This window comes from Dermacentor variabilis, chromosome 3 (assembly GCF_050947875.1).
Source record: "Dermacentor variabilis isolate Ectoservices chromosome 3, ASM5094787v1, whole genome shotgun sequence".
Taxonomy (NCBI): Eukaryota; Metazoa; Arthropoda; class Arachnida; order Ixodida; family Ixodidae; genus Dermacentor; species Dermacentor variabilis.
The window spans coordinates 94,836-122,189 of record NC_134570.1 but is presented as its reverse complement, the minus strand read 5'-3'; the positions used below and the strand labels follow the sequence as shown (position 1 = coordinate 122,189).

Sequence of the window (27,354 nt, the reverse complement as noted above, 5' to 3'; positions counted from 1 at the left end):
AGCGAACTTTGTTTCCAGTGACACATTTTGGTCCTTTATCAAGCTGTATCTTCGCATTTGCATATTCCATTGTATCTTCTCATTTCTAATGTACGAAGGCAAGTCAAATGAAAGTGAGCCAACCCACCCTGCGCAATAACGGTTCGGTTCATTATTTGCGAGGCATGCGCGTGGCACAGAGGAATCTCTTATTTACAAAAGTGACACGCAGGTGTCAGGATAAATGTTCTTTATTGCGCTCACACACTGGGTTGAACTTGGTTGCGTGACGTAATGGACGCTCCAGAAGTTGAGCAGAGTGGTGCCGTGAGGTTTTTGACTGCTGAAGGTGTTTCCTAAAAAGAAATTAGTCGCCGTATGACTGCGGTGTACCTTGAACATTGCATTTCATTGGCCACTGTGAAGAGTTGGAGCAAACGGTTCTAAGGAGGACGTGAAAGTTGCAAAGGCAATACAAGACGGGACTAAAGCCATCGTGAAATCACCCTTCACTCACTTCAATCACTCCGACGCGATCTATTCAGATATATGTAAAACACAGAAATGCTTTTCTGAGATAACCCGCGGATCGCATTTAATGAAATTTGTTGCATTTGAGAGAGATAGTTCTACAGGTTTTCCCGCTCAGTTTAATCCAAACGCCATTGAAAATAATCCAGGTGCCAGGCAATTTAATCTGAGCGCCAGTATTTTTAGTCCCAGTGCCAATAATTTAATCCAGGCGCCACCACATTTAATCCCAGCGCCATCCGAATTAATCCGCGTGCCAACTCATTTAATCCTTGCGCCAACCATCTTAATCCAAGTGCCAGACATTTTAATCCCAATGCCAGTCAATTTAATCCTGTTGGAAATTGATTGAGAAACAAATAATTCTTGCAGAAGAGCTCGTAACAGGTTTCATGAATGCCGTATATTCATTGATGTGATAACTATATTGGCGTCAGCACTATAGGAGCACAGTTTCCACGCTACCGGTGTTGTTATGGTTGCTTCAGAAACACTTACGTGTGCTATACCGCTCGCTCATTTCCTCCTTTTCAAGTCGCATTTCCGAGTGACAAGAGACTCACATTGGTGAGGCAGAATCGTGACGGATATTATGCGACTTGGGTTGCGATCATGACATGCGATTTCCTTCCCTATCGTCTTGCATATCGATCGACATTGTTCGCAAGGGTAAAAACTTGCTCATCAATACTCAGGCACTTGGCATAATCACAAAGCGATTCAATATAGCTCACTAATCTTGTATTTTGCATGCACTCTTATGCTTCCGTCATGCATCCCTAATGAAATGCTTCTAAGAATATAACAGCTTATTTTTGAGTGACATGATTAGCTCACTTGTGACTCGCTCGACGCCACCGCCGTCGCACCTCTCCTAACCTGCCTACTAACATAGCAAAGGAAATCGCTTTCAAAGCTCAAAAACATGCTTCCTATCAATGACTCAAGTGACGTGATCACTAGTGACTGGTGTGACGTCACCACGCGTGCGAAAGCGGGGTCCTCCGTTCAAGGATCAAAATAAGCCAGCAAGGAAAAACAACAAACTGTCTGACGTCGACCGATCAAGAATCGTCGATACCTCAAGGCGCGGCGGAGATTTGAGACAACTCGCCGAGACGCTGGGCATAAATCTAAATACTGTAAGGTCGATTGCAGCGACAGACCGTGAAGTGTCTCTGAAAACGGGGGGCTCCATCAGAAAGTTTTGTGCCGACGTTGTCGCCGTCGTAACAAGAACTGTCGACGAGAACCCAGCGTTCATGCTGAAACAGATAAAGCGAACCGTTGAACAAGAAATACCTGGCCTCACAATCACCACCAGTTCTGTTGACCACCTCCTCGACGCACACACATACTCCATCAAATTAGCGACCCAGAGGCCGGTGGACCGCAACCGCTGCGACGTGAAGAAGCGCAAAGAGTATGCGCAATGGTTACAAACCAATGGGCCCCGAGTTTGCCGCTTTTATGTCGACAAAACGAATTACAATATATGGTGCTCAAGAAAATTCGGCCGCGCAAAAAAGGGCACGGCAGCGCTCCAGACGACGACTTCGACGAAAAGCGCGAACATCAACATCATCGCCTGCATGTCGGCAAACGGTGTGCTGCACTGGCGAATTGTCGAAAGAGTCCATTGGATCGTATTCAATGACTTTCTCGCCGACGTTTCCGCCCAGGTTGACTCTGAGGAGCCGGATACAGAGGCCGTATTCATTTTCGACAACGCTCCTGCTCACAATCGCGCAGAACAGGCAAATCTGGTCAGCTCTAACCATTCCATCAAGCGCCTGCCGCCATACAGCCCTTTCTTTAATCCCGTTGAGGAACTTTTCTCCAAGTTTAAATGTTAAGTTAAACAGTACCTTAGTGAGCGGCGCGACGTAGTGCTGGTGACTCCACAAGGAGTCACACAAAAAGGAGCACAGGCGCTCGTTGCTTGTAAATGCTGCACAACATGCAATGGCACTTGTTCAGCGCGTGGATTGCGCTGCATTTGATAGGCACAACTTTTCTTTTGTTCAGGCTGCGCTTAGAGAGGAGGACATGTAGTTGTTCTCGGTTTGTTTCTATAATCCCATTCAGGAAGTGCCCTGGTATCTTGTGAAATTAAATACCGCATCGAATAAATTACATACTTTCGTTCAAAAGGCCTCACAGTATCTTTGTACATCTCGTGCCGAGTGAGATGTCTCATAAAATACATCACGGCGCTGTTTTTTCGGTTGTACTTCTTGCAGTCCATCCTCGAGCTTTAGGAGAAAAGAATGCGCACTCAATCCCACGCATCCGAGATTCAGCTATTCGTCAATTTTCCACTTATATTTGATTAACGCGAGGCAACCATCAAAGTTTAAGCCTATACAAGGATATTTTCTTTCGAGGTCGGTAACATGACAATGTTTCTGGCAATATTAGAACCACCGCTCCATAATGAATAGTTCATTTGTAAGAAAAAGGTGTGACTCAATTCGCATATTTCGCCTTTTAAAAATATTTTTGTATTATTGCAGCCCTTAATGAAGAGTGCGTGCTAAATAGTCTTCATGGTGACGTCATGTGAGTCACCATCATAACACGGTTTGCGCGTGTCGATGCGTCTCTTCTCTAACACGATATCTTGAGCGTGTTCCTCGGAACAGCGCATTGTAAGTCACTAGTGATCACGTCATGTAAATGAGCTATAGTAAGCAGTTACCTGCCCTTTGAAAACCATTTCTTTTGATATACGTACCGGCAGGTAAGGGGAGTTGACGCTCCCGTGCGAATGTAGTGACGTCACGTGAGTCACTAGTGATCACCTCCTTCTACTTTGTGATAATGAGGAGGTTGTTGCTCTTCAAAAGTAATTTCGTTTGATATGCATGTCGGCAGGTTAGGAGAGTGCATGGTTGGGTGAGAAACATGATGATGTCATGGGAGTCACTAGTGATCACGTCATTGGCTGGGTGATAGTGAGCCGGTTATTATCCTTTATAAGCCACTTCGTTTGATATGCATGCCGGCAGATTAGGATAGTGCATGCGTGAGAAGCCTGGTGACGTCACACCAGTCACGAGTGATCACGTCACTTGAGTCATTGATAGGGAGCATGTTTTTGAGCTTTGAAAGCGATTTCCTTTGCTATGTTAGTAGGCAGGTTAGGAGAGGTGCGACGGCGGTGGCGTCGAGCGAGTCACAAGTGAGCTAATCATGTCACTCAAAAATAAGCTGTTATATTCTTAGAAGCATTTCATTTGGTATGCATGACGGAAGCATAAGAGTGCATGCAAAATACAAGATTAGTGAGCTATATTGAATCGCTTTGTGATTATGCCAAGTGCCTGAGTAATGATGAGCAAGTTTTTACCCTTGCGAACAATGTCGATCGATATGCAAGACGATAGGGAAGGAAATCGCATGTCATGATCGCAACCCAAGTCGCATAATATCCGTCACGATTCTGACTCACCAATGTGAGTCTCTTGTCACTCGGAAATGCGACTTGAAAAGGAGGAAATGAGCGAGCGGTATAGCACACGTAAGTGTTTCTGAAGCAACCATAACAACACCAGTAGCGTGGAAACTGTGCTCCTATAGTGCTGACGCCAATATAGTTATCACATCAATGAATATACGGCATTCATGAAGCCTGTTACGAGCTCTTCTGTAAGAATTATTCGTTTCTCAATCAATTTCCAACAGGATTAAAGTGACTGGCATAGGGATTAAAATGTGTGGCACTTGGATTAAAATGGTTGGCGCAAGGATTAAATGAGTTGGCACGCGGATTAATTCGGATGGCGCTAGGATTAAATGTGGTGGCGCCTGGATTAAATTATTGGCGCTGGGATTAAAAATGCTGGCGCTCAGAGTAAATTGGCTGGCACCTGGATTATTTTCAGTGGCGTTTGGATTAAACTGAGCGGGAAAACCTGTAGTGTCTGTTGGAAGCGGACTTTGGATTTAGGGCCTGAATTTTGGTTAAAATATTTTGAAAAATTCGAAAGCTCGAAAAAAATAGAAGCACGATGTTTACAAACTAATAACTCTGCATCAAGAACAGATATCGCGGTTCTGTAAACGGCATCACTATAACAGTCAAAGCGGACAAATTTGATATGTCACTTTGTGCCTTATGTGAATAGGTTACGTTGTGTACAAAGGTTCTGCAAAAGCCGTATTTTCATAATACTAATTTTTTTTAGATTCATGAGTAACATATCAATTTTGTCCGCTGTAGATTTTCTATTAGATGCAATTCATATAATTGTGATATTATTTTTTATTGTTTAGTTACAGAGTTTTAAACTTGATAGTTTCGTTTTCTGAAAATTTGCGTTTTTCGCCAATTTTGATAAAGAATTGACAACCTAAATGAAAAATTCGAAACAAACAGTTACTAGAATTAGCTTTTCTTTTAAATGGAACGAACCTCGTCAAATTTGGTGCAGTGGTTGCCGAGAAAGACGAATTCTCCTTCTACATGTATTTAGATAGGAGCACCCGATCTAAAGCGGTCTCTTAAGGAGGATACCGAGGTGCAACGTGAGCCCCCACCCTCCCCCTCCCCTGAACAAGATTTCTGGCTACGCCACTGTTGGTAAAGGCTCCCCGGTCTCCCCGATTCAGTCTGAGTACACAGACACTCTCTTTTCCCTTGAAATGTTCATGTTAATGTCCAATAATTGCCTTTGGTTCTTTTCTCGGAAAGTCGATTGGTTCACCTGGGGCTGCTGCAGCTTTTAAAGGAAACAATTATTCCAGTCGGGAGTTCTCACTTTTTTCAACCAGTGCATTTAGCATCTTTGATCATTTTTATCTTGAATATATGTCGTGGATATACATTTCTATGTACTCTTAGATTTACCTAGAAGTGCATTGGTCCTCTGCATCTCTTCGCGCCACGCAGTTAATGAACCTGGCTTATTTCACTGTAATATTGTTTTCTTTGATCATTGCCTCTGATCAATATTCCACCAACAAGAAACGCGCGTCAAATGATACGATATCAATAACATTTTCTTACGTAGCTTCATGTTGCAGATTGGCAGCTTCTGTGGCAAAAGTTACGTGTTACCTATAGAAAACGATGTTAAAAGTACGAGTTCACCTGACTAAAACTACAATTGGTACCTGCCGACAAGAATCGTTGGCGCACCAATGCAAGTAAAACCACAAGAAATCTTACTGCAGAGACTTTCTGCGAGAAAAACTGAGCGTCTGCCAGCGTCCGCGCAACGAAGGCGCTCTCGCTAGCAGACGACGCACTTGACAACGGCAGCAAAATTGAATGCGTCATGTTGTATAATCCATGCCTCAAGTATGTGTACGTAGCAAAAGGTGTCAGTATAAATTTGCAATGGAAATAAAGCACGATTATGAGAGCGTACGCGCGCAATCGGTCTCAAGGCCCGCAGCGAAATTACGTTGAATATGCCGCGAAGCGCGTCCCCACCCCAATTCAGTTAGTGTTCCTGTATATGCTCCCGCAGGGAGCATATACAGGAATGTATATGCATATGTATATATATATGCATATGTATATGTATATAGGAATGTATATACATGTATATGCTCCCTGCGGGAGCATATACAGGAACACTAAATTCAGTTTGCTTGCAGCGCCTTGGCAAAATTTTTCCACACGCGGCGCCTCAGCGAGAGTGCCGTTCGGTCCACTCGGATATAGTCGAGTACACTCTAGGCGCAGGTGCAGTGTCTAGGCACTGTAGCGCAGGTGAAGGAAAAGCAGCCGGCAGTTGATTAGAAGAGCCGGCGCGCGCAAATCTTGGAGTCCATGGATCAGTGACCGCCACTGGGACGTGTACTGCAGAATAATTATATTGTATCCAGAACAGTAACGTAACTGCAGCAGACAGCATGATAATTACATTACTTAAAATTTAACGCGTTTTATTTTTTTATCATGTGTGGAAATTCTTGTGAGATGTTTTTGATGCGGCGTTGGTTTCTGCAGTGCTGCCATGCCTCCGCGAATCATTTCGCGGGTTCTGGGGCCTCTTTACGTAGTGTAGTGGGCGTGATGTGGCTGCTGCTAGTCCGTCGTGGCGTTAAGTTTACTGCTGCTTCGAGAGTCATTGGTAGTACTTCGGGTAGGAGAATGGCGTCGTTTCTGATCGACGAAGCCGAGTACTCATTTCTCAAAGACCTCGGCCTGTCGAAGAAGAATTTTGGAGTCTACGACGGGCAGTGGCGAGGTAGCGGTCAGGTGAGCTCACTTGACCTCTCTGGAGGTCGCCTCTGATAAGCGCACGTGCGCTACACGCCGCCGTGAGCGTGGACGTTCTTTAAGGCAGAAACATTGGGTCGTGCATTCCTGCTTATTCTATTTTGCATGCTTCGTCCGTTCTAAGTCTCAAGGTAAAAACTGTTGTAAAAAGTGAGTCACTCTTGCATACGCTGAGAGTATGAAGGCGAGAGCCTGCACGCTCTCGATACATTTATTAAATTACTTCACATTGTCATTCGAATGTGTTGTTACTTTCTGTGACTCGTTTACTCCCACCAGTGGTTGTGGGTGGCACCATCCATATTGGTGCCATTGAATTTTGGTGCCATAACGCCGGACAGTCGATTTTTGTGCCCATGAGCCATTTCGCCTTAATAACCGAACCTACATTGCTTCTGCGAAAAACGTCAGATTACTCGAATCTAAAACCTGATCTAGTGTGTGGCACAGTGCTTTAAATATGTGCTCAGCGTTTTCACACATTAAATTTCCATTGTACTTCCGAGGAAATCCTGGCGTCCGTGCGAGTCCTGCATCCTTCATATTCAGTAGGGCGTCAGTCAGAATTTCTAAGCGGCATTTCAATATAAGCGCAAGTGAATCAACACACGTCGCTGGGAGTGCGTGTGACGAGCAGAGGGTCGAGGAAGAAGCACCAAGTGTTGCCGTTCGGTAGACAAGAAAACGAGCGAAAACTGAAATGAAAAGCAGCCAAGTTGTTTAGTTTCGCGTGAAATTTGTCGCCATTATTAAAGAAGAAAAAAATACTGTCTGAATTACCGAGCATGGTGTCAGCGCGCACAGGCAAACATTAACACTTCCTACTCGATGACTGCGGACACTCGCTGTCAAGGCGCTGGCATGAGGAATCGCGGCAGCAGCCGCGAGCGAAGTGACTTCGTGCAGTCAGAAGACAGCGCACGCAAAGCTAGAGCGGTTGGCCTACCTACACTGTGCCCCCAAAGCAGATCGTATTCAAGATAAAGCCCACACAACTGTGCCATGGAACAGTATGGTGGCACAACTGGCATGGTGGTAAGGGGAGCATTCTCGCATTCTTCCCTCGTGACACCTAGTGCTTTGAGACAATGTCGTTGAGACGCTGTGCCTCTGGTCACAGCATCTGCGATCAAAGGCAGTGGCAGGCGCTGCGTGGTGTTCAGAATGCGCTGCTTGAGTAAGGGCTGCTCAAAGCCAAAGCCGGAAGCCAACCGTACGCGGTTGGCTTCCGCGTACGGGTAAGGCACGGTGGTAAGGGGGAGCACCCCCCATAACAGTGCAATATAGTGCTGCGAATAGCCACCTTGCAGTGCATGGTAAACATATTCATGAATAGTTAGCAAGTTGGTTCTTCATAAATTTTTTTTTTTATTCATTAATAGCAAACACTTCAGCAGTGCATTCAGGCATACAGGTGTCAGACTTTGTCTTCAAAGTGTTAGTTTAAAGAGTGTGATGCTTAACAATTTTTATCCTCGAATTTCTGCATTTTCGTTGCCCATAGTGCTAATTAAATGCACAGACGAAACTTGCGGACCAATCAGAGCCAGCACGGAGGCCCCGGCGCCTTCCTCATTCGCTTGCTTTGGGGATTCAGACAAACACTGGCAATTTGACGAGCTGGCCAGTTGTGCTTGCGCGTAAAAAGGAAGTCAAGGCTATGAATGCACACAATCACTCATAAATGCTGCCCCATCTTCGATTCTTTTTTTTTAAGTATTCAATGGGGGTATGTCATAGTTTGACATTGTTCCATGTTGCAACTGCATCCTAGACTTTATTCTAAGAATTGTTCTTTGTTTGAAACGCTTGTGGTGGTAACCGGAAGCCTGTTTGAGGTTTCCTAATGGTTTTTTTTGAGGCAGTTTTCATGTGGATTGTATGTCTCCATTCAAAATGTATGCAGTGCGTTTGAAGTGTGAGCACCCTTTCATGAAGCACCCCTCAAAAATTTGTGGGCTATCTTTTCAGGCGGTGTAAGGAAACGTGGATAGCTGCTGCTTTCGGAGGGTTTGAGCGCTCCTCATCATGGCTTATGATGCCAAGAAAAATTATAAATCCCACATACAGTGGGAATAGGTTTAAGCAAAGCTTTCATATATGTATTATGAGGAACGGACACATTTTCAATGGGAAATGCTTTGTTTGGCATAAACTTGTAGAGCTGCAACACCAGACATGCAAGAGAAACCAGTCTATAGTACACACCAGGCCGAACTTGTGCTGTCTGATGTATTTGTCATAATACTTGTTTGCATCCATAAGGCAACTTGGTAACATTCCACTGCTGTCCCATCTCTGTATATCGATGACGCCTGTCATTGCTTTTGCAAGCAAGTGTGCAGTGGCATTCAAAGCCAGTATTTGTTGTGTATCAGTGCTGCTCCATTTGGTGTTTGTCAAAATGTTCACCACTTCTCCCCTCTGTGCTTAGCATGTATAGATGCTTAGATGGCAATGGATATGATATTCAGATGGGAGCCATGGCGTAGCACCTACATATTCTAGCGTCTTCTTTCTTTTCTTTGCCTACACTGGCTGGCCGCATTTAACTTCATCATTTTCTACATCCTGCCCCACCCGAAAAGCAGTGGGCATCTCCAGGTGATGCGTGACGTGAATAGGCCTTTTAAGTATTTTGCCGTCTTGTGTTTTGATGTAACAAGCCCGTACCAATCCATCATGGCCTGGATATACTTGGAGTACTTGAGTCAGTGGCCAAAGATATCTTTCTGTCTTCTTCCATTAAAATGACGTTGTTGACCTTCACACTTTGGTTGGAGCTTTGCGGGTACTGATGCAGAGATCGTAGCCTGTGGCCAGGACAAGGTGTTGCAGAAGCTGGGGTCCGGATTAGTGAGGAATGAGTTGCCAACCAGGAAGTGTGCTGGACATACCGGCGACCATTCTCCTGCTTGCGAGTACGTATAAGTCAAAGGATGGGAATTGATCAAGGCTTCCACTTCCAGCAGTAAAGTCCTTAACTCCTCACTTTCCAGACTGCTCTTCCCGAGAACTTTGCACAGAGCTGACTTGATTGACCGAATCAGCCTTTCCAACTCCACCATGGCGGGTTGGGCACTAGAAAACTCTACAATATTCTATGTTTGGTGAGAAATGAAGCAAATGGAGAACCATTCATAATGCGCCCCATGTCACATCTCTGCTTGCCCTCTTGAAGGTCAACACCTTGTCCGAATACACCATAAGAGGCACTCCCCTACGAGCAAGGAAAGTGTCAGACGAGAGACCTACTGTCATTCCTAGATGCACCGCGTGAGTCGTTGCGCAGGTAAAAGGCACAATGTAAACCTTTGGGCACAGAGTTTGTTTTGCTGCACTTTGCATATAATGGGCTGACGTAGTCAATTCCCAACACGTAAAATGGACGAGACATAGTGGCTTGGTGTGTTGGTAGTGGAGCATGAGCGATGCTCACGGGCTTGGGGCGGAATCGATTGTAGAGAAAGCAGTTGTTTGTAATATTTGTCATCTCCTGGTGGGTATGAACAATCTAGAGGCACTCACGAATTTGCGTCAGTATGGTTGATACTCTGCCATGTAGGACACTACAGTGTGCCTCCATAATACCAGTCTCATGAATTGAGGATTCTGAGGCAAAATCGCAGAATATTTTTCTTGATCGTAAAGTTGCATTTTCTGTAGATGTCGACCCAGTTGATGTTGTCATTTATCTAAGAATGAATTTAGGTCACGTAGAATGGAGTGTCTTGAGAGTGTGACCACCAGGCAGCTGCTTGATTTCCTGGGAGGAGCCGAAATGCTGAGCTTGCTTTGTCCAAAATGCTTCGGCAATATTTTGTTTCCACTGTTATAGGCCTGGTATGCACTGTCCGGGCGCACAGTCCTTTCCACAAATCTGGATACTAATGCCATGACTCATAGAAGCTTGGATAAGCTGCTCTACCTTTTCACGTTTATGACGTCTTCATGTTGTTCTTGTATCTGCAGAACTTTCTCTGATGCTATTTTTAGTTCAGTTTCACATTCAACTTTTGTGACGCAAATGGCAGTTGGTTCGGTTGGCCACGTGGTTTCAGACTGCGGCAACCAATCTGGGCCGAGCCACCAGCTGTGGTTCTCTCGCAGCGATATTGCAGATAATCCTCGTGTCAGTGAGATGGATTTTCCTCACTAGGACAATAAAGCCACGTATCTCTATTGGTACCTTCAGCTATCTCAGCCACTCTGTTCTTCACGAAAGGACTGAGTTCGTAGTTTGCCTGTGAATCCAGCTCAGCACAATTGTAGAGTTCGACTACATGACATGTGAGAAACATATGGTGGCCCATGATTTCCTTAGGTAATTCAGTAGTTTATCACCCATCAGTTCCAACTTTGGCAGTGTCAAGGCTTTTGTAGGTGCAGCATTCGACTTTGCTACGATGGGTGCCGTAGCACAACAGCTATAAAGATCAACTGTTTTGAGGTACGTGCATGCTCCTTAAGCTCTGGGACTGACATCTACGAAGATATGAAGTTGCGTCATTGTGATTTCTCATGTTAATTGACGCCTGACGCATCTTCGAATCTTGATAGATCTGAGATTAGCTACTTCAGCGCACCGCTCCTTCCATGTTGCTTCATTTCCTTCGGTATTTCAGCATTCCATGGGATTTCCGAGCACCATAACTTTTGGAATATCAGCTTGGTGGTTACTGTGAAGGGTGAGAGAATGCCAAGGGGATCAGATATCCTGGACACTGATGTAATAGCTCTGTGGAAATCCGCAAGGTGGAGAGAAGTAATTAATTAATGGAAATGAGACAGCCACCCATTCATAGCAATTGCTACAAAGGAAACCCATACGGGTTCCTTGAAAGAAAAGCTTCGCAGTTGAAGAAAAATTCGTCCTGATCCAGGACTCGAACCCGGGACCACTGCCTTTCCGGGGCATCCGCTCTACCGTCTGAGCTAACCAGGCAGCCAGTAGATGGCAGGGCGAGCATGAAAGCATTAGAGTTACTGTATATGCTACCGTAGGTAGCAGAGTTGCGCGTAGGTCCGCCATCTTGCCTGAGAAGCAACCAAGTCTGTGCGGCGAAGCCGCACTCCATTTTTGCAGGCGACATGCCTAGCGTATCGTCGATCGACCGTGGGCGCTTTTGCATCGCTTGTGCACCGCTTTTCCGCCAAATCGCAAACAAAGCGCATCGAAACAGCTGACTTGATTAGATTGTGAAGAAAAAGGCGCTGCCCTTTTTTAGCGTGCGGCGTAAGATGCAACGCGTATATTGGTTCTTTTTTGGAGTTGCATTCACCTGTGCACCTTCTCCGCCCTAATAATGTATGGGCACTCACGTATCTAGAATAGATTATGTATTCTATATACGCCGATCAGATGCAGCATTCGTGAACCGTGACGGTAACGATTAGATCGCACCGAATAAACTTAGGGAATATGGTGATGTTATTTCATAGATTCCGGAAATCCTACAAAATTTTAGTGCGAAAAAGCTACTTCACAAGGTAGTATAATGTTCGAGATAAGATAGCGTATTAAAAAACTGGAGAAACTTTAGTAATTGAGGTAAACAATTAGATACTTTAATAACTTTCCTTCTCTTGAATACTGCTTGGCACTCAGGTTTTGTTTCAACAGAGATAAATACGCTACTAAGAGCTGTGCAGTGCTCTTTTAGCATGTAAACAGTAACAAAAAGCACCGAGCCGCAACTACCTCTTTTTTTTGGCAATAAAATCACAATGCGAATTTCAGAGAAAAAACAAACACTAGTATATGCGTGTGCAAATATTTTGATATAGTGAGCTTTATAAAGTGGTGCTCTTTTACAAAGGGAACTGTACTAAATATAATGAGGCTCATACTTGCTTATGTGCCATAGCTCTCAATATGTAGCCAGTCTAAAATATTACTGGTGAATCAATGACTAACCATTGCTATTTCGACTCTGGTACCCCATTAGATCTTGTGTAGGAACATATCCATCTACCAGCAAGCAATATATATCAGTTACACCTGCAAGTGTGATTTCATTATGTGCCTTTTCACTGCAGGGATTTCAAAAGTAGCCTTCTGTGGGAGTGTAGCGAAAGTTTTTCTCACAGGATTGACATAGCTACATTATAGGGAATAATTCAAAACACAGTCAGGCCCTTACCGTATGCTAAATGACGACATTCATTCCTCTTGCATCCTGGTTCACATAAGCTGTAGTAGATTAAATATCTTTACTTAGTAGCAACCTCTTTCATATTCAGAAACAACCCAAGCAGTGCATAATCATGAAAATGTGAGCTGGCTTTTTTACGACACTTCTGTGAAAGCAGTGTCATGCATCACATGCAGAAAACTGGTAATTCCAGCTAAATCTTCTGTATAACTCTACGTGCTTCCATTATTTAAAAATATCCAGACTTGCAGTAGCTTTTAATATTCCAGCTGTGATTTTTAGCACAACCCAAAAAGCACGTAGCTGTTAGTCAAGCAATTTCATCTCATACACACTTGACGCAATAGGCAGTTGGCTGAAAATTTGTTTGTTCATGTGTCTTTACCTGAACACCGTTCACTAGTTTTACAAAGGAAGAAAAACAATTACTGCAGTAAGGTGTCACGAGGCAGGCCGACGAAACAAACGTGAGATGCGCTGCGCACGTTGCGTTGTTGCTACGCAGCTAGCACGCACGTGGACAGCGAACGGCAAGATCGGCCAGATTGGATTTGAATTTGACTGGCGATAACTTGTGTCAATCCAGTTCGCCGCAGCGGCGGCGTCGGGAAATACAAAAATTGGCCCGAACATCTGCTTCTCTGCAATGCACGGTTGCTTGGCTACCACGTGAAGACGTTCTGCCAATAGAGGCGCTAGCGGCGTGATAAAACAGACGCGCAACTATGCTACCTGCGGTAGCACATACAGTAACTCTAGAAAGCGTGAAAGCGCATGAAAGAGACCCAGGTGGAAAAGGAGCTGGTGCTGACAAATTTAAACTAGAAGAAAGCCGAAGAGAAAATTCCTAAGCGCACAACAACAGGGCTAGACGAGGTTCCCGTTAGGCTGATTAATGAATTAGGACCAAAAAGTAAGGAAGTTCTGGTGAAAGCAGTGGAAACAAACTTTAAAAGATAGACGAATACCTGACAGTTGGTGACAAAGTAGGATGAATTTAATTTATAAAGGTAAGGGGGAGAAAGAATTCACTCGTATAGACCGTTGACCATTACACCGGTAATATACAGGTTAGCAATGCAGGCAATCAAATTAAAGCTGCAAGCATGGGCAGAGAATAATGGCATTTTGGGGGAACTTCAGAATGGCTTCAGAATAGGTAGGCCTTTAAATGGTAACTTATTTGCTCTTACTCAGTATTGAAATATCAAAAGTAGAAAGCAGACCTTTATATGTGGCCTTTTTAGACATTACAGGAGCCTATGACAACGTAGACCGCAACATTTTGTGGGATATTCTGGAAGGGGAAGGCTTAGGTGACGATTGTCTACAGCTTTTGAGAGAGATTTACCTAGAAAATACCGTTTGCGTAGAATGGGAAGGGATGAGCAGCGAGGAGAAAGTTCATATCAACAAGGGACCGAGGCAGGGGGGCCCTTTATCCCCACTGCTGTTTATAATGTATATGGTGAAGATGGAGAGGGCTCTAGAGGGAAGTAATATCGGCTTTAATATCTCATACAAACAGGCGGCTACAGTAGTAGAGCAGCAGCTTCCAGGTTTATTTTATGCGGATGACATTGTGTGGCTAGCTAACAAGGAAAGTGATTTGCAATGTCTGGCTTTCTTTGGACATCTGTGGACTTATCTGTGGACAGGAAGGCAACAATTTAGGTTTTAAATTTAGTGTTAGAAAATCAGGTGTTATGGTATTCAATAAAAACAGTGAACAGACAGTGGCGATACAGGGCCAGGAAATACCTCGTGTAACAGAATATAAATACATTGGTATATGGATAAACAAAGGCAATATATATATGGAAACACAGGAAAAAACAATAACAGAGAAGGGGATGATAAATGGCAGCCATAAGAAAGCACAGAGCACTATGGGGATACAATAAGTACGAGGTGCTTCGGGGTCTGTGGAAAGGTGTAATGGTTCCAGGACTTACTTTTGGAAATGCGGTCGTTTGCTTTAAATCAGGGTTACAATCAGGACTCGATGGGAACCACAGGTCGGTGGGTCACCTCTCATTGGGCGCTCACGGGAAGACTAGAAATGAAGCTGTGCAGGGTGATGTGGGCTGGACTAGTTTTGAAATGAGGGAAGCTCGCAGTAAAATTGAGTATGAAGAACGACTGAGGAATGTGGAAGAAAGTAAATGGTCTGGGAGAGTGTTAAGGTATCTGTACAGGAAAAACATTGATTCACAGTGGAGGAAAAGAACTAGGAAGCTTACCAGCAAGTATGTGGCCTGTAGGGCAGGCAACACAGCAACAAAGAACGTCAAGTGGAAACTCAGAGAGGCTGAAATAATCTGATGGGTGGCGGCAATGGAAGAGAAACCTGCCATAAGTAACTACTTAAGAGGGAAAAACGAAATTAGGAAAGAAACAATTTATGAAAGCTCAAAGGGAAGCTCATTACTTTTCGAAGTGAGATCGGGGTGCCTTAGAACATGCACCTATAAAGCGAGATATACGAAGGAAGAAGAAGCATGTGCTTGCTGCGGTAAAGCTAGGGAGACTATGGAGCATGTTTTATTAGAATGTGAAGACGTCTACCCAGCGGTTGATTTAGGCACCACAGGCCTCCTTGAAGCCCTTGGGTTCAGCGAGAGCAGTGGAAAAGTAAACATGTCCGCAATAGGGATTAGTAAGAGGCGATTGGACGATTGGTGGAATAAAAGTAGGGAAACGACAAACAACGGAGACGTACAAAAGAACAGATTGCAATAGCGGATCAGAAAATTTGGTTGTAGGAGTTCAGTGTTTTTTTGTTTGTTTGTTTGTTTTTCATGGTTTAACCTAGGTAGGGCATTAGACAGTATAATGGCAAGAGCTTGGTGGCGCAAGCCACCGCCCCGTTCCAAAGGGGACACTCATAACATCGATCCATCCATCCATCCATCCATCCATGTCAACAACTCGAAGCAAAGGCAAGAGTTTGACATAATAGTTCAGCGGAAACTAGCAATTAATTACTTCTTTCCACCTTGCGGGTTTCGGCAGAACTGTTAGGTCAAACTCTTGCCTTTGCTTCGAGTTGTTGGCAAATTCGACTTCGCCGTGCCATCTGCTGGCCGCCTGGCTAGCTCAGATGGTAGAGCGGTCGCCCCGGAAAGGCGGTGGTCCCGTGTTCGAGTCCCGGACCAGGATGAATTTTTCTTCAACTGCTATCGCTTGAGCCGTTGGCACTTAGGTGCACGTGTGAAAGGATTATAATGTTGCACAAAATTGCACATGCTTATGTCATTGTCGACATACCTGTGACATTTGTTAGCTCCTTGTCACATGTAGCACGAATAGCACAAGAATATTCAATTCTTTGAATATTGTTCCCTTTCGAGCTCACTTAGCTTAAATTTTCTTTCTTTCCATGTACCATCGAATTCTGGAATAACCTACATACTCATCTCCGAGAATTGCCTCATGAGCGTTTTGTAGACAGTTCGTTTACATGTGACATGTTCAGTGTACGTTGTCTTGATGTACTTAGCCACTCCTGCTATGTCTCAACTCTGAGACAGCAGTATTTGTAAATAAATAAATAATTTCTTCCATGTCTTGTATGGTTATATTTTTAGGGCATAGTCGTAGCTCATTTGATACTTTCAAGGAAAAAACTGAGGTGATGAAGTTATTAAAGGAATTGGCTTTATTATTTCATCATTTAGCTCAAGCGGTTCAATAGACCCTATGTTTCTGGTTACGTCTGACATGCTTCCAGAATTCCTTCGAGTTTATTTGCAACCACGTGTTAAGACTAAAAAAAGATCCGCTTTGCTTCTATCGTTTTCTTTTGCGATTCCTTGGTAATAGCTTGCAGTCTTTCCTTCAATAAGAAGTTTCTTTTTTCCTGAACTTAGCATATATTCTTTGCCTTTCATATACAAGAGAATGTAATGTTGCATTGAACCAGGGCTTGCTTCTAGAACGCTGGGCTGTCTGAACCCATGACGGTATATAGTGGTCTCCTAGCTCCAAAATTTTCATTTTAAATGATACCCATAAATCGTTCACACTGGAAGTTTCTGAAAGCAATTCATAAATTATTAAATATTCTTTTAGTGCAGAACCTATACCTGTAACATTGGCTTGTGTGTAATCTTACATCTTTCGGTCAGTGTAGAATTTTTCTTTGACATAGGTTATGTCAAAACAGAAATCAAGGTTACCCAATCGGGCCGATTTGTTGTAAATAAGTCCTAAACGTTACTTTTTCTTGTTGTCAGAGTCAACATGTGTTAGATGAAACATTTTTACTATATTCATAATTTCTTTTGATGACCCTGAAAGGTGAGAACTTTGACTACAAAGTCGCATGGAACCTATGTGCCAAACGTCTCAAATAGCTTGTCAGCTTCAGCATGAGGGGAGTACGCGTGCGATTGTACACTGCTGGTTAGAGCATTGAGCTGCTCTGCTCAAAGGCAGAGGTTTGATTCCACTGTCAGTAATTCGTTTATTACAGAGGTCCGAAATGTGGCAAGACATGAAAGACCTACTTGCCTACCAACCTCCTGCCAAGTTCCTGACATGAGGCAAAGAGTGCTTTGCATCAAAACAAATAAGTGTGTAGTGCTGACACAGAGCAGAACTCGATACACATTGTGTGACATGTTAAGCAAGATGGGCCAAGATGTCTGTTGAATACAACTTTTTCTGAGGATCTTTGAATGGTAAAATTTCCATATTAAATCAAACACGAATATTCAAAGAAAGAAAACAACCTCGCAATACTGAATCAAATATAAAATATTTTCACATTTCTAAACAAAGTAAAAGATTTATATGGAGGCTGTATCATAAAGTAAACTTATTTTGAATTATTTGATACATACGTGTAAAGCGGTAAAAAAAATATTTGTTTGCCAAACTTTGAGACAACAAATTTGTATATCATAGGCTGCTTTAGTGAGGCAGCCTTGCTGAATGACTGTAGCTTATCGAGCAGTAGTTATTTGGCCCATGCATTCACGCACAGACTGGTGCCCCTGTGCAACAAAATATGTGGGTTTCTTGCAGGTGAATCATTCGGAACAGTCCTGTCTTTCGCATCTCTGGCTCCATCGAGTCTCCAATGAGTGTGTTTATCTCATATTCAAACAGAAACGAATATTCAATATCGAACAGTGAATTCTCGAATTAAACACAGATTAAATAGCAAGGGATATTATTTCTTCATTTTATTGTATTTAAGGAAATACTGCCAGTCTGAATGCCAAAGCTTCATATCCTAAATTTTGAATTTTCACACATTCCATAACGAGACACGTTTTTTTCCTGGATTTCTCCAGAGCACTTGCGCAGACTGCCTCAAAACAGGGATGCCATGTAAATGTTACAGAAAGAGCTTACAATTACATAAATTTGTAATCTGCTTATTAATATCAGAGCAACGCAAAACAGTCCACGTACCCTCTTTATTGAGTTGTCTACATCTGTGCTTTATCGTGGAGAACCAGAAATTAAGTACAAATTGCAATAAACATAAATGCCTCGATCACAAGTGGTATCCTAGACTACGCAACATCGGCAACGATCTATCAATGCACACTGACTATGCGCAAAGTGTATGGTTGAGTGAGCCAATTGTGGCGAACCACATGACAATTCTCGTGGCAGTTACGCCGCATGTATCGCTGAATAGATGCACGAAACGACTGCTCCCATAGGATTTAAGCTACAAGACCCTATGCTGAACCTGTGCCTCCAAAATGTTTCGGTTCGGGTATGGCTCTGAGACAATGGAAAAAAAATATCAATTTGATTTGGTTCTGCTGCTGTCTGGTTCAGTTTGACACCCTGGTAAGAACACTGCAAAAGTCATAAAAAGCTGCCAAGTGCATGCTGCAAATGTACATTTGCACTTTAAAGTGAAAGCATTTGCATTTAAATACCTGTGAGGCTGATTCTTGGGCTAGTTGGTACAGTTGACTCATAATGGCAAAGCCTTTAGCGCAATTCTGCAAATCCAATAGTGCTGTCCTGTGTCTCTGTCACGTCCCTGTCTTTTTGAATTTCGCTAAAGGCTTTGCTATTATGAGTAAATACCTGTGCCAGATATGAATTGGGTGTTTGACCAAGTTGCAGAAGCATTTTCAGAGTAAACTCAAGAGCACGTGCTCTCTGGTCCGAACTAGCCTGCCATTTTGAGAATGGTCTTATGTGCGCTTCTCTCCTGTAGGTGCTGACATCCTACTGCCCAGCCAATGCTCGACCCATCGCTGAGGTGGTCCAGGCTACACCAGCAGACTATGATGCTGCAGTGGCTGCAAGTTTTGCAGCTTGGCAACAATGGGCAGACCTTCCAGCCCCCAAGCGGGGTGAGATTGTCCGCCAGATGGGCGATGCACTTCGCCGCTACAAGGAGCCACTGGGCAAGCTAGTGTCCCTGGAGATGGGCAAGATTCTCGCTGAAGGCTTGGGAGAGGTACTTTTGCTCTATTCTGCTCTGGCATTGGGCACTGTGCACAGAAAGTGTGCACTGCTCACGGCATTGGTTTCAGTTTATACTTCCATTTCATTTATTAACTTGTCAAAGCATGCAGGCAAGAATATCAGACATCAATTCGCAGCTCATGTCAAGAGTCATGAGTTGGGTCAGATTCAGAATCTGTGAGCCTGGCTGAGAATTTGTCAGTCACCGTGTCAACCATTGTGATGCCTTGCACCATGCAGAGTGGTACACAAATGACAACCACCTTTGATGATGCACCAAAAGCTGCTCCATGCCTGAACACTTGGTATACATCTTAAACTGGTTAACAGAGCCTTGAAGCACTTCTTATTCAAGTCGAGCAATGCATTTGAAGTTGAACTAGACTGTTTCAGGAACACTTTACAGCAACAAGGGCGCACTGTCCAAGTCCTATTTTTGATGTTCATGTAGATGACACTATTTCCGATTTTGGCACCTACGACATGCCAAATGGGGTTGACCTTGGCAAGCTGCAGTGCGCTCAGCGAGCGCGCTGATTGCGGTATCTGCACTACATAGCTGAATGCAGCTACATGCAACTTTAGTGCCTATGCGCAGCGTTTGCATTGTACGCGACAAGGCTGGAGTGCGTACTCAAGCTCATATGTTCCTGTCCTCGCATGGTGCTATTTAGACATGTCATTGCATTGGCATTGATTCCTGCAGCCTGGCCGCATGAACGGTCCTCAAGACTAGCCTTTCTCAAGCTAGAACAATGTGCAATATAGCATCAGTTAATCAGCACAGCTATTGTAGCAGTGGTCTGTACTCTGTGTGATTACTGTGTGAAAATGACATTTGAAAAAACAACACTCTATACCTGCTCTCCATACATATTTGCTGCAGTGTTCATTGCAGAGCAAGTCTCTGGAAAATGTGCTGTACCAGGTGAGACTAGCTTATTAAATAAACATTCTGTGAGTTGCTGAAGCTATAACTTAATGCTAAACTGCTCTTAAGTGATGAGAAAAAGTGATTTCAAGCATCACCAACAGTGCTTTACGGTTTTAATAGTGTGTAGATAGTAAATTTCATGAAAATGTATTAACTACAAGGAATAAAAATCTGAAGACGAAGCTTCAGCCAATCCATGCTCTTATTTCACCAATATTTGAGTCTGTGGGTATGTTGTTCAATGCAAGCTAAGGAGTTGAGGATTGGTGATTATTAAATGATTCCTAATTTTGCAACATCTTGTACTTTTTTCTGTCTTGCACACAAGTATATTTACCGCTTATGTGTTATGCAGGTTCAGGAGTATATTGACGTGTGTGACTATGCTGTTGGCCTGTCGCGCAACATTGAGGGAAAGTGGCTTCCTAGTGAGCGGCCAGGTCACGCTCTCCTCGAAGCCTGGAATCCGCTGGGCATTGTGGGTGTCATAACAGCCTTCAACTTCCCAGTGGCTGTCTATGGTTGGAACAGCGCTATTGCCCTCGTCTGTGGCGACACACTCCTTTGGAAGACAGCCAGCACAACTCCACTATGTGGTGTTGCTGTGACAAAGATTATCGCCCAGGTCCTTGAGGTGAGGTGGTCTATTTCTGTGGTTCCTGGTGCAGTACTAATTGACCAATATAAAGTCGTGTGCAAATCTAAAGCAAACTACACTGCAGAAGCTGGGAATCTTGACGCTTTCTTAAAATTTGAAATTCCTTGTCATGTGTACTTCTGTCATGCGTAGCGCAGTGGCCATGGCGTTGTGCTGCTGAGGTTATGGGTTCGATCCCCACTGTGGCTGCCACATTCTTTGGCGATCTTCCAGTCAGTGGGCAGTAGACCAGCTGACAAGGACTGCTGAAAATAATTATGCTAAATTTCAGTGAACAAAGCTTATATGTTTTCAGTATGTTATTATTATCAATACCAGGCAGCATATACTCCATTTCTGTAGTTCCTCGAAGCAGTGCTGAAGCTACGAGGCCTGCAAGTGCAGATTCTTTGCATCGGGATGTAGTGCCATAGTTTATAACCTGTTGCTTCACTAAATGGCCTTGACAAGTGTTCTCCTCTGCAGGACAGCTTTGATTTTTTGTGCATTGTTTCTCTCCACTTCTTCGAATAAAAACATGCAAAGAATGAAAGAAATCAATGCAACACTGTCTTATAGCCATTAATTTCAATTTAGTGTTTACAAACACTCAGTTGCTTTGACTTCAACTAAATTCATATGTGTAGTCAGCACAGCCACAGTACTGCTGTGGGCTCCCTCTTGGGTCGGGCTTTGTCCTTTGCGAGAATGCCATCTTCAGGCTCGCATGTGTGGTATCATTTCAAGCTGCTCTCTTACGTGAAATAGATACCGTGTTTACACGATTGTAAGTCGACCACTTTTTTAAAATTTGGAAATCTGAAGTGGGGGGTCGACTTACAATCGAAACCAAAAAATGGCACCGCCAAAAAAGCAAGACCAACGGGAGCTACAACGTAGTTACAATTTTATGTTTGCTCTATGGCCCCACCCATAGCTTTTTGCTATCCCGCGTGTTTGTTCGCTTTTCGGAAGGGTTTTTTAACATTTTTGAGAGTTTTACAATGCACACAACACTCATGAGGGGGTGTCGATAGTTGATAGAAGCGCTGCTGTTCCATTTGCGGTGGCACCCTCAGAATAGCGGCGCTTGAGGGGAGCATCAGTAGTGCATGGAAGAGCAGACACCGCTTGTGGGTTTCTCTGTGCCTGTTGCGCATAGCTTTCTTGACGAAAGGCATTGGTTTGACGCGTTTCACTTGACTGCCGGCTATGTGCTACTTCTATGCTTCCTCAGTCGTCATGATTGCTCGAGGCCCACTAATCATTCGGCACTCGTTCACAGCAGCGTTCAAGAGGGCTGCCATCCTTTACACCAAAGAAACAAAATCGCTCCGCAGCAGGCCGCAAGTTCGATGTTTCTGAACGGGTGGTGCGAGAGTGGCGACTGCAGCGAAGCGAAATTTTCACTTGTGACGGCAAGTGAGGAATTTCCCACGTGCCGATGTCTGGATGCTTTCCGGAGCTGTAGGCTAAGCTTGCGGCATATGTCGCTGAAATGCGCGATCGGTCCCTGCCAGTGAAGTGCGACATGGTAATGAAACAAACCCGGATCTTCGCCTTTTAAGGACCTGCTCTGCTGTGAGTATGAGTGGCTGGCGGCAGAAGACCGCGAAGTTACGCCAACTGGACCTGTCAAAAGAGCCTCCCTGACGGCTGCGTGTGGTTGGGTGCATTCGGCGTGGGCTGCTGTTCCACAAGGTGTCGTGGTGCAGTCGTTTGCCAAATGTGAAATTTCGCGGGACGACGACGCACTGTGGGACTGTAGCAACGATGATGATGGCAGCACAGTGAAGATTAGTAGTCCAGTGACCATGTCAGCTACTAATAAATTTTCGTTATCGAATGCGCCCTCGGGTATGCTCTTTTCTTTTTTTTTTTTCCTGTCACACGATACGGGGGGGGGGGGGGGGTCGACTTACAATCGTGTAAATACGGTAGTGCAGCTGGTGTTGAACATGCTTTAAGCATTGCGGAAGAAGTGCCATAAAAGTGCACAAACGCTGTAATTAAGGAAGCAGCAGCACTGACAAGCATCAATGAGTGCAGTGTACTAGTGTATCTTACAAGATGAGTCAAGAGATAGTGCCACTATCCCATGCTACACGTTGGCCGAGTGCTCCTTCTGAATCCTCCACCTTCTGTCTCTGCAGCCATTCTTCTCCTCTGTATCTCGCTGTATCTTGAAGACGCATGCCTTTTCAATGTCGGAGCAAATTTTCTACCGCTGCTATCAGAGTAGGTGTCTGACTGTGCAGTTGCAGTATTTGTATGTGCTGCCACCCTGTGTGCTGCAGTGGTTGCCGCTAGAAAACAAGGCACAGGAAGGATGCGTTCACTGTTCTGATTGGCCTAAGAAGCGTGCAGCCTCCACAGTGCTGCAAAAGGCATTGAATGTTGGCACACTCTCCAATCTAAAAACAGACAGTCTGCCAAAACTTTTTAGGGTTTGAGTGTAAGACTGAAGACATTGGTTGTTCATTTCGATTGTTGTCTTCATCTTCTTCATGCTGCTTCAAGTTTTAATCAAGATGAACCAACTCGCCCAAATCAAGTTGTTGGAAAAATGTTTGCACTGATGGTAGGCTGTTTCCAATATTGTGAACATGGATTAAGTTTTATATCTGATTGTAACACAAAGGCAATATTTGGACCAAATATCCTGAAAAAAATAGTTCAGGTTAATAGTAAAACCTCATCTATATATATTGTAAAAATATATCTGAAAAAAAAATATATGCGAACCGGGAAATGTGCTATCCCAAGTCACTAAAAAGTTTGACTCAACTGTAATTGTCATCTATGTAATGCGAAGTGTTGCAATATGAAATGCCGATGCATGTGGAGTTTGTTGAGCCCGAGCAACCGAAGACGTGCATCTCATTTTTTAGTCTTTGGCACGCTTACGTTTGTGGTCCTCGAATTTGGCCTGGGTCAGCAGCTTCAAGCAGGGCATTGTGCAGGAAGTTTTGATGTGCTCACTTGCCTCGAATCATTGCATAATGAGACTTGCATTGAGCTGGTGGGGCCCAAGTGACCCTAGATGCACATTGTTGTTCTTCTATTGCATAGTGTTTTAAAACGGTGACAGAAAACTGAAGCTAAATCGAGGGGGGGCAGGGGGTGACACCAGTGAAATACAATGTCTACGATGCAGGCAGAGCTAAGCATGACACTCACTTAGCGCTGCCTGCTGCCAGGAATGGCAGTGTGCTTCCTACAGAACTATGTCCATGAAATGTAAAACAGCAAAGCGGTGAACTGGGCTAGTTGGTACATTGTAAAATTGATAAAAAGCCAGCGGAAACACAAGACACCAGGTGAAGATGGGACTATAGTCGGATGCAACTTTAGAAAAAAGGGGAGGCCCCGCCCAGATGACCGAAGTGTGACAGCTGATTGCCTCCGCGACTAAAATAGTCCCGCTCGAAATATTGTGCTCCTGAAACGCGCGATTCTTGGTATAAGTAAAGACTTTTGCATTTTGATGACTGGTTTAGCAGAGCTCTCATGTGCTACAGCACATGCCGGATAGAGACAGAAAAATAACCCCATGCCTTCTACAACGCTGCACGTCGTCTGCTCTTTAGCTTCTGTGCAAGTGACGAACGTAGAGAGAGCAGCTCTGCCTGACTTCTGCGCTTGTTCGCATGTACATTGTGTATTTACTACTCGTTTTCTAAGATTAAATTGAATCAGTTGCTATTGAAAAAGTATTTATATAAAACAATGCATTTATCGCTGAAGCACACAGCTGACGCGAGTTGGCCCAGTTCGAAGCGCGGGCGGCCATCTTCTTCGTCTGCGGGGTCACCGGTCGTCCGGCTCATGACGTCAGTCCAGAGTGCGTGCCCATTGGTGGATGCTCGTGTGCATCCGCGTCGGAGGAGTCAACACCCCCTTTTTTCTAAAGTTGCATCCGACTATAGCTAGAACTTACAACTGAAAGATTGACACTTGAATGACAAAATACCTGCTGGCAGACCACGTGGTGCATGTGCAAACTGCAATTGCAAGAAGCCAATTATTTGATATAGTATCTAAGATCAGCAGTGGCACTAAGGAAATTCATCTCTTTATCAGTGAGGCACAGAGACGTGCAACTAACACAAGTGGCTTTTCTTTTTTCCTAATTATGGGGAATGCCTCCAGAATCATTCATTCCTCATTTTCCTGTGGCCTAAGATACTTCTGTTGCCAAGCACAGCTGCGCACCTGCACTGTCTACAATTCTTCAGCAAACGAGCGTCATCTGCTGTGGAAAGGGAAGCCTTGTGTTGACTATTGCAATCTGGAGGCACTCCACATAATTAGGAAAAAACCACATGTGTTAGTGACACATTTTCATAGTGCCACTGTTTATTTTTAATAGGTAAGAAATTGGCCTTTTGCAATAAGTTTGTGCAACCATACCTTGATTTGGGCGATTTGGTTCATTGGGCGGTTGACAGTTCTCAAAAAGCACACACCACGTGGCCTGCCGGCAGGTATATTTTCGTCATTCGTCTCAATATTTCCATTGTAAATTCCAGCTAGTCCTGTCGTCTTCATCTGGTCTCTCATGTGTTTCTACTGGTTCTTTTATCAGTTTTACTGTGAAACATATAGGCAAAGATGCTTATTATATACGGTTGTCGGCAGTAGCTGTGATTGCAGCATGTGATGACCCTGGATGAGATGTGCTAGTGCCGAAATAAGAAACAGAGTGCACGTCAGCGTTTTCATGTGAGGTGAGCAGGCAAGTACATATTCTTTTTCCTGTTTACATGGGATCTATTGGCCAGAACAGGTCTCAAACAAACGCGGTTTGCTGTACTGAATGCTGCTACCGACAGATCATGTTTTCCAGGAACATATGAACCAGCAAAAAAGAAGCCTAATTGTATTGGGTCATTGTGTCCTTGATTGTGGATATTGGTGCTGGGAAATTATATATAGCAGGATTGTATCAATGAGGTTCTACTGTATCCGGTAAATACAGTTATCAATCACTGTGAGCTGCTGGTTTAGATAGAGTGGACTGAAATCTTCATTTTTGGTGAGAGATGATGTGTTCTTCAATGCATTCAATATTTTCTAAGGCTTCCAAGACGCACTACATTTGAGGCAAGGTCCTTACATGTTAAGATTGAATTATCCAAAAAGGGCCAGTTCTTCTAATTCAAAAAAAAGATGTGTAGGTGCAAGTGAAGAGATTCAATGAGCGAATCATTAGCCCCACAAAACCTGAATGCCATTTTACATCAGAGCGAATAGAAACAGCTTGTTCACATTTATTTCTGCCCATGGAGCAGTGTTGCCAACTGTAAAAAAAATGCCTATCAAGACCTAGAAAAACTTCGAAACGTGATACAGCGTAGGACTGCTTTTAATAATAATAATAATAATATTTGGGGTTTTACGTGCCAAAACCACTTTCTGATTATGAGGACTGCTTTTAGGTACGTTGGTGGAGTCTCTAATTTCTGCACTAACATCAGTACCGCACTATAACCAAAACATTTTTTAAAGGCATGTACAGTCGAGCCCGCTTATCACAATACCGATTTTAATTATATATTGGTTATAACAATGAGAAGCTGCTGCACTCTCACCTTTTGTATGTTTTCTATGGTGAAATAAACTGCTTACTGCAATGCCCCCTTGCTGCGTTATTGGTTATAACGATAGTCTTGCTGCTGGCTGTCCGTGCTGAAAGTTGATGAAATGCGAAATCCTTGAAAATAAAAGTTATGCAGATCCCATACACAGTGGGAATTGATTTAAGCAAAGCTTTCTGTGCTGTTTGCTTTGATCGACGATAATTAGTGTTGATGTTGACGGCGAATGTTTTAATTCTGTCAATGTTTAGTCCAATATGAGAGTGGCGAGTTGATGTACCTTGCGTGCACCACTGCTGTTTATCTGCGTTATGCACGGGGGAAGTGTTTGACTGAGGCATTGTGTGCCATACTTCATAACCTCTGACAGGGTTGAGCTTATTCACTGCCTCGCATGGCATATCGCATCGTGGCAGAAGTATTAAACTTTAGTTGACTCATGGAGCTGTACGTGCCACAATCACGTAAGGCATGACATAATGGCGGACTCTGGATTACCGTATTTTTCTGCATACAACCCGCGCCCCTAATAACAACAGCCGGGAAAATAATAGCTGCTTGTATCGCCTTGGAAATAACTGCATACAATAACGCTCAAATCTTTACAAAAACCGTCCATTCACGGATGCACGACTCGTCTGCGTCGTATCTTCGGCCAGCGGCTGTTCCATCCTCCTCTTCCCCCCTTCTTTGGCGATGCTGATAAAGCTCGATTCGTAAGACAGACATGATAGTAGACGAATCAGCCACGTGACATCTGACGTCAATCGGATCACTTCGCAGGCATAGCTAGCATTCATGCGACAGAGCATGGCAGTGCAGACAGAGCAGTCCTT

At 43.9% G+C, this 27,354-nt stretch overlaps 1 protein-coding gene across 3 annotated transcripts in view; it reads left to right on the top strand.

Moving 5' to 3' along the window:
- The first annotated feature begins 6,495 nt into the window (after nt 1–6,495).
- Nucleotides 6,496–27,354, top strand: part of Aldh7A1 (aldehyde dehydrogenase 7 family member A1) — a 79,140-nt gene continuing 58,281 nt past the window's right edge. For 2 of the 3 annotated variants that reach the window (XR_012826552.1, XM_075684032.1), the window contains exons 1-3: nt 6,496–6,724; nt 19,094–19,339; nt 20,637–20,915. Coding sequence is in view for 2 of the 3 variants with exons in the window: in XM_075684032.1 (XP_075540147.1) it covers nt 6,539–6,724; nt 19,094–19,339; nt 20,637–20,915 (711 nt within the window). In the remaining variant the exon portion in view is untranslated. Of the gene's footprint in view, nt 6,725–7,732; nt 7,781–19,093; nt 19,340–20,636; nt 20,916–27,354 lie in introns of those variants that run through there. The other variant, XM_075684033.1, reaches the window with a different exon arrangement.